This window comes from Epithele typhae (assembly GCF_022376455.1).
Source record: "Epithele typhae strain CBS 203.58 chromosome Unknown BXZ73scaffold_16, whole genome shotgun sequence".
Lineage (NCBI taxonomy): Eukaryota > Fungi > Basidiomycota > Agaricomycetes > Polyporales > Epitheliaceae > Epithele > Epithele typhae.
The window spans coordinates 450,768-458,535 of record NW_025954207.1 but is presented as its reverse complement, the minus strand read 5'-3'; the positions used below and the strand labels follow the sequence as shown (position 1 = coordinate 458,535).

The 7,768-nt window shown below is 59.1% G+C and overlaps 2 protein-coding genes across 2 annotated transcripts; one reads left to right on the top strand and one right to left on the bottom strand.

Annotated features, from left to right (window-relative positions):
- Positions 1 to 934: 934 nt before the first annotated feature.
- BXZ73DRAFT_45004 (Clavaminate synthase-like protein) lies at positions 935 to 2,343 on the bottom strand (the record flags this gene model as incomplete). The annotated part of the gene is made up of 7 exons (XM_048019433.1): positions 935 to 1,003; positions 1,058 to 1,271; positions 1,327 to 1,415; positions 1,473 to 1,544; positions 1,598 to 1,958; positions 2,017 to 2,139; positions 2,198 to 2,343. The coding sequence occupies 7 exons, from the start codon at positions 2,341 to 2,343 to the stop codon at positions 935 to 937; spliced, it is 1,074 nt and encodes a 357-aa protein (XP_047879161.1).
- Positions 2,344 to 2,759: 416 nt separating this feature from the next.
- BXZ73DRAFT_100280 (uncharacterized protein) lies at positions 2,760 to 7,331 on the top strand (the record flags this gene model as incomplete). The annotated part of the gene is made up of 7 exons (XM_048014533.1): positions 2,760 to 2,804; positions 3,701 to 3,794; positions 3,956 to 4,029; positions 4,078 to 4,191; positions 4,242 to 4,266; positions 4,703 to 5,159; positions 6,665 to 7,331. The coding sequence occupies 7 exons, from the start codon at positions 2,760 to 2,762 to the stop codon at positions 7,329 to 7,331; spliced, it is 1,476 nt and encodes a 491-aa protein (XP_047879160.1).
- Between the last annotated feature and the right edge of the window lie 437 nt (positions 7,332 to 7,768).

The window sequence follows — 7,768 nt, the reverse complement described above, 5'->3', positions numbered from 1 at the left end:
CTTCCTCCGATACAACCAGAAAAACCGAAGGGGCGACTTGGCGATCTACGCGACCGCTCTCCGCCGGCACACAAGTCCAGAGCGCGAAGGCCACCCTCCACGCGTCGTCGCGATATGCAGAAACGGCACTCTGCTCACCGCCGCGGTCGGCTTGCCCGACGCGGTTACCACCATCCGACCTGCGTGGCTCCAGGGGCGTGGCCGCCGATTCATCCATCGCGCGTCCTTCTCCTCCGATGGGACGCGTGTGCTAGTCATCGGTGACAGCCCCACCTCGTTCTGCCTTGCCCTAGACACACTCACCGGCGCGACGATCGCCGGCTTCGACGGCGGCCGCTACCAAGCCGTCTTCAATGGCGTGCCCAAGAGCGCGGAGCTTTCGGCCGACGGACACATGGCGATGATAGAGAACGAGGGGTCGCGGGCGCAGCCGGAGTGGTGGCTCTGGAGGGTCGAGGACGGTCGGACGCCGCACCTGGTGCTCAGGAGCGACTCGGACGTACCGATTGTGCGCAAGTGCGCGCTGTCCCGGGATGGTCGAGTGGCTGGATTTGCGACTGCAGGAGACGTATTTTTCCGGAATGTAGGCGACCTAGGTCTGTCCGACCCAGTCTCTGTGAGGTGATACTGGTAAAGCAAATTGGTTCTCAAGGGGCTTCACCCTGCTGTGTGTGATCGACCCTTGGGCCGTCCTCACGTGCATCGGATGTGAGTTGTACTGGTCGTCGTTCATGCCGAGTGTGCTCGGCAGGTATGCAACGACGTTGTAGATGAGGCCTAGGCTGTAAATGTCCAGAAACGGGTTGTAGATTATCGGCAGGATGTTATTCATGCATGAATCCCCGTCCGCAGACGGCGCAATCGGGGTGTTCGCAACGCATGTGTTCATTGAGAGCTACGACTGTACATACTAGATACACGGTATTCGAGCTGTTCAGATCTTCCCCTGGTTCGGGATTGCCGTGTCTTCGGTACCACGCCTATCCGTCCAGCTCTCCGGGCCCTACCAACTTCATCAGCCCTTCGCAACAGCGCACACCAGCGGCACAGGGCGCACCTTGTAGTTCGTCACCCGCTGCGACTTGACCCTCCTCACCAGCCACTCCATCGCCGTCACGCCAGGGGCGTACTTCCCCGGGGGCGCGTTGGCGACCGCTGCAGCGATGCGCTCGCTCTGCGCAGACAGCGCGCGCAGCTCGACGGCGTCGTTCGGGCGGGTGAAGAACACGACGGAGTGGCGTTCGTACTCGGCTTGCTCCCGCGGAGGCGGGCTGGGAAGGGGGTGAGCCGCGGAGTATTAGATGAAAACGCCGTGGACAAACTCACACGACGCGATGGATGTTGGAGCGCAGGATGCCGCCAGAGAAAATGTTGAGGGCGTCGCCGATGTTGCAGATCGCGTGTCCGGGCAGGGGCTGGGCGACGGAGGACTGCGTGAGCGCGAGCGCAAGGAATCTAGAGGGACCATTGACCTTGACGTAGAACCACTGATCAGACCCGGGCGGGAGCACCTGCAAGCCGCCGAGGCGGTTGTGCAGGAACGACTGGGGAGAGCGATGTCGATACAACGCGAGGGGGCATACGACAAACCACTCACCAACGACCCAAAGTCAGTGTGCGCCGTCAGGAACGTCTTTTCCTCTGATCCAGGATACGGCGGCGCTCTGATGAACCGCGCCGTGCATCCGCTGAACTCCTCGACCTTGTGGAGAGATGCGAGTGTGCCCGCAGGGAGCCCGAGCTTGTCGTTGAGGACGCCGATGAGGTGGTTGTTGATCGCGAGCGACTTCTTCACGAACGGCATGATGGTGGACTCCATCCGCGTGTTGACGGCGGAGGGGTACGTGCGGCGCGCGACGGCCGGCCAGGCAAGCGCGTCGTCCTTGGAGATGTTGACAAACTCGGTCACGTCGCGCGTGCCTTTGTCGTCGGTGAACTGCACACCGGCGGCCTTGTAGCTGTGCCGGTTCGGAGGTCGGCGGGGAGTGAGAATGCACGAGATTCGAGAGAACATACCCGAACGAAACGCCGTGGTCTCCCTGCTCAAAGAGGAGCTTCTCCTCGAGGGTAAGAGCGATTGTCTCCTCGCCCATCGTAAACATCGCTTCCGCTTCCTCATATACGCCGTGGTTCATGAGGCTTGCAACGGATGGCCGGTTAGTCGTAATGTTCACTCAAGCACAGTGCAGTTACTCACTACCAAAACCCCATCTCCGTCGCAGCCCTCCAGAGCCTCTCAATCTCATCTGCATCTCCGGCTTTAATAAGCTCATAGTCGACCACCAAGAGAGGACAGGTGGGGACGTCCTGAGGGAAAGGCGGGTAAGTTGTAAGACCAGGCATTGCGATTGAGACTCAGGGGGGTGGATGGCAGCGTACCTATGCCCCTTGAGTTCATGAGAAAGATGCGCTAAACTTGCAGCATGATCTCATGACTACAGAGAGAATGAAATAGGGACAAGGTTGAAGTGGCGAAGCAAAGGGAAGGCGCGTCTCGGTGAGAGTTCCAAAGGGCAAAACAGATGTGGGTGGTGAGAGGTTCAGTGCTGTGGAGGACGTCCGTGCGCGAGTCTCGGCGGGCAGACTCGACTCTCGAGAACGCAGCGCCAACGCGTATGAGAGCTAATGTAAGCGATCGGGTCTGTCGCCCACTGCCACTGGTGCAAGCCACTGGCATCTTTCAACTTGTTCATCATGTCAAGGTGCGCTTCCATGTCGACAGCAAACATGCATATACTAACATTCGTGCCGGTATTCTCATGACCAGCTTTCCGGACTTGTTGACGCCCCCCCTCCTCGCTCAGGTACGCCGCGTAAGTATTTCCAGAGACAAGCGCGGCCGCCCTCAGCGTCCCAACGGTGCCTCAGATGGGGCGGCCGCATACAGCGCGACACCTCCAACGCAGGTCATGACGAGACAACGATTCGAAATTGGCCGCACGCCTACTTCTAGCAGCCCAACGCAGGCCGCAGAACCACGCGAGTGGAAAAAAGTTGGCGCGCCGCACAAGCCACAACCCCCGACAGGCTGGCCGAACGGGCTGCTTGACTCGCAGGTGCACTGGACGAACCTCCCGGCCGTCCGGGGCGGCTGCCCTCTGAGCCCGTCACTCCGCGAAAACGTTCCACTGGGACCAGTCTGTGTGGGATTACGGCCGCAAATCCGCAATGCGACCCAGCTCCCACCTGTTGCCGTGACCTGTCGCGCCCCAACTGCTGGACTTCCTCTCCGCCACTCCCCGGCTCTCCTTCCTCCGGCTCCATCCACTTGATCTCTAACACACGGGAAAAGACGTTCCCCTCGACGCCCCTCCCAACCGTCATTGTCACGCACCGCCCCCAATGGCGCGCCGTGCTCGCCCTCTTCGACGCCCTCCGCCGCCCGCGCAACGTATATCGTATTCCACGAAGGCCAACTCGGTTTGGCGCCTGAATCGGATGCGAGGCTCTCATGCACGGTCACCATCTTCCGATCCCTCTCTCGCATACACCCTGGACGCCATTCTCTCTCCGATCTGTGCGCATCCCAAGCTGCACGAAACCTCGCGGGCGTCACGATCTTCTCGACGTCAACACAGCGACCTTCCTTAGCCTCGACACCCTCCTTGGCGCACTCCGACATGCTAGACCCCTTGCACAGCGCGTTATACATGCACATGTCCCGCGAAGGCTTCTTCACTCACCTTCCCCCCGCGCCCAGTTCGATGCGGCTGAGCTGGCCGCGAACAACCCAACGGAAAACCAGCTCTTCGCCGCGATCGAGCATTACTTCGCGGACAAGACCTTCGACGAGGGTGCGTTGCGCCGCTTGCTCCGGTTCTTCCACGAGGGCATGGCGGCCTCACTCTAGAAGTCGACCACCACCGCGCCTGGCAGCTTGCTCTGCAGTAGCGGCAACGCTCCGCCGGCGCGGAGCACCCACCGTCGTGGTCGGACTTCACGCGCGCCGTGACAGTGGTTGAGAAGGACCGCCGCGGCGGTTCGAACTCGCAGGCCAAGGCGGCGGCGAACCTGGACGGGTATGCGCAGGTGCGTGCGTTCGGGTCCCTGCAGGGCGGGGTGATGACGGCTGTCCAGCCGGGCCCGGAGCTGGTGCGCCTGGCACTGCTGAGCGTGGGGCTGACGATGGTGCCCCTGCCGCCTGGGCTGGCGAATTTGAGCGGCCGGACGACCAGCAGAACCCTTACCTCGGTGAGTCTGCTCCGCACCGTACTTGGTTTCGACGCTGACCGTGAGCGCAGAGATCGGATGAGAGCTCGCTCGGGCGTGCGTCTCCTACGACACCGGAAGGTCACGCATGGACTCGCGGCGTGGCCCATGGACATCCCATGTATCGTAGTCCCCCTGTACTCCTCACGCTTTGCTTGTGCTATACTCTGCTTTCCCGGATGTGCTCCACTCTACGACCTTACATTACTCGCGTCTAGTTTTGTGTCTCGCTAGTGCAATGTTATACGACGTTACTCTGGCTCATACCGCAAGCCAGATCCCGGGCGATGCGAACGCAGCGAGCAAACACCGCTTAGGGGAGCGAATGGGGGATCCGGATCCAGGAATGCCCACACGCGGTCGAGCACCGGGTGTGTTCACTGTTGACGTCACTGTCACTGAGCTTATCGAGCTCATCAGGTGCACGTGCCACGGGTGACCAGCACAGGAGTCAGCGCCCAGCCTCAGTATCGTGCAACGCCCGGCTTCTCAGATCTCAACGTTCTCAACCCTCGCCTTCCCCTTGCCTCCATACTCTCACCTCTGCGGATGGCTATCAAACATCGCGCTCTCCAAGCTCAGTGGAATCCCCCCATAAGCTCACTCCACTTCCCCATCGACGTTGTTGAAAACTTCATCGACGTCCTCGGCGATCGCGGTGATCACACCGCGCTCGCGCAGTGCATCCGGGTGTGCAAGTCATGGTTTCCCCGAAGCCGCTACCGCCTCTGGCACAGGCTCGTCATTTCTAGGGGCGACCAACTACCCGCGATCTGCAGCGCCTTCGCACGCGACACCTCTCTGCGCTCGTTAGTTCAGATCGTCCGGCTGCATGGTACACCGGGCTCAGATGTCGACAAGCCAGGACCTCTCCCGATCGCCGCCATCGTAGTCCTTCTTCCTCACCTGGGTCACATTACCGCATGGGAGTTCTACGGGCGGATCTCTCCGTATACTTGTCATTTCATTTCAACCCCACCAGTGATTTTAGCTTGTTTACGACAATATCATGCCGTAAGGAAGCTCGTCGTGCAGGACTGTTTATTCATGAATGCTCTGCACCTCTATCGTCTTGTGAATGCCTTTCCTGCGCTTCAGGACGTCCAGATGGGTCGTCTGACTTCTCCGCAACGAAGCTCAAACATATCCCTCCTCACCCCTCACACGCATCCACGGGGCATGCAAATGCTACATCTCGATAAGGTGCGTGCTTTCTAGCGTGAACCCGACCTCACAATGGATCCCAAAGTTTTAAGATCGAAGCTTCGCTGGAGAGTACCCCGCTGTTAACTTTCAACAAGGAGTCACTTTCCGATATAACACTGGACCGCGACATCCTCGTGGGGTCTGGCACGTCGTTTCTGCTTACTCGAGTTGTACTCGGCTAACTTTTACTCTGCCCTAGGTTTCGAAATTCCTCTTTTCACAAACTTGAGGCATCTATCTATTCTGCAAAGCTCCAATTCAGAGCCCGACTTCGCACTTTACAAAGCCTGTCTCAAACTTCCGAGTTCACTCCTCTCTTTGTCGTTGATATTCCGCGGTTTTGAAGCGTACTGGGACAGCGCTCATCTCACGCAAGAACAGATGGCCATCATACAGCAGTTGACTCAAATGATATTGCAACACCCCGGCCTCCGATCGAAAGGCCTCGCGTGCGTCATAGAGAGGCCAAAACGGAACCAGATGCCTCGATGGACAACCTTGCTAGAAGGACTGTTCTCGCCGTTGTTGGAAAGAGGTCTGTTGCATATCGTTCCCCCAGACTTCTCGAGTGCGTACTCTTCCTCTGGGAACATGCGCACGCGGACTAATCCACCTCTGTGTCGCTCAAACTAGCTTGCGAGAAGCGCATATCAGAGCACGGTCATGCTCGATACCCGAATCAATTTGTGTTTTCTCCTAGTGGAAGATGGGCAGCAAGCACCCTGTGGGATCCCGCCCTGGTGGATGCGCCAAGCATGTCGGAATGCATCATATGGGACAGTAAGACCGGAACATCCCACCCTTCCCAATGGTACCGCCTCGTGGCAGATCCCTACCCAGGTCTATCATCTTCTTTCGCGTTCTGTCCGACTGAGAAGCAGTGGGCCCTCGCATCACGCGACGAGATAACCGTATTCCCTCTTCCGGTTGAAACGTCCCCGACAAGTCCTACAGAACACCCTTAACCCGTTGGGCGCATCGACGTTCAGTCTCTCGACGGCCCGGTTACGAGACTCTTGTGGTCTCAGGATGGCAGCCGGATATTCGCTCAGGATACCAAAGCGAATGTCCACATCTACGACGCTCTGACATTCACTCACCTACGTACCCTCTCTCCTCCGCCCATCTATGCGCCAAGTTTCGGCTTGTTTCGGCGTGCGAGCACTTTGGCGTTGTCGGAGGACGAACAATATCTCTTCTCTGACGTCACGCTGACCCGAGACCCCACCTGCCGCGCCATTCTAAGCAGTTCTATCTGCGTTTGGACACTCGCCACCAGTTCTTGCGAACTCCACTTCCTCCGCCACCACGACAACACAATCACAAGGTTCGAGTCGAAGATCTACGCGACCGCTCTCCGCCAACACTCAAGTCCGGAACGCGAAGACCACCGTCCGCGCGTTGTCGCGATATGCAGGCACGGCACTCTGCTCACCGCGGCGGTCGGCTTGCCCGACGCGGTTACCACCATCCCACCTCCGGGTGACTTCCCAACCATCCATCGCGCGTCCTTCTCCTCCGATGGGACACGTTTGCTAGTCACCGGTGATAGCCCCACCCCGTTCCGCCTCGTCCTTGACACACTCACCGGCGCGACGATCGCCGGCTTCGACGGCGGCCGCTACCATGCCCTCTTCAGAGGCGTCCCCACAGCCGCGGAGCTCTCGGGCGACGGACAGGTGGCGGTGATAGAGAGCGAGGGGTCGGGGCGGGGGCCGTCGGAGTGGTGGCTCTGGAGGCTGGAGGACGGGACGCCACACCGGGTGCTCAACCGCGAGGACAGACAAGTTGTGCGGAAGTGCGCGCTGTCTCGGGACGGTCGAGTGGCTGGATTCGCGACTAAGGAAGGAGCGGCGTTTTTCCGGAATGTAGACGACCTAGATCTGGGATCCGACCCAGTTTCTGTGATATGGTAGCTTGTATATACTGGGAAAACAAATTGGTTCTCAAGGGGCTTGAAGCCTGCGTGCGATCGAGCCTCAGGCCTCTCTCACATACATCAGATGTGCAGCCATGTCGATTGCATAACGGCAGAAACAAGCAAATACAATGCATATCCGATATCGTGTTCCAGTGGCGAAGCTTTGAGATCCGGGCGCGGGTTTGGCTGTGAAGAACCGTCTACGACGAATCCCGTCGCATGCCGGGCGATTGCCCGCCTGTCTACTATATTCCAGCCAGTCTCTTACCTGCTCGTACATGAGGAGCTGGACGTTGTTGGAGTATCCTAGCCAGGACACAGCAAGCATCGAGCCAGCTATGGTGTCCCTCTCTTTGAAGGCTTTCCGTCGGTCGAGGAACTGAGCGGCGCTGAAGAGGTTCCGATACCGGGCTTATCCTCGCAGTGACCAAC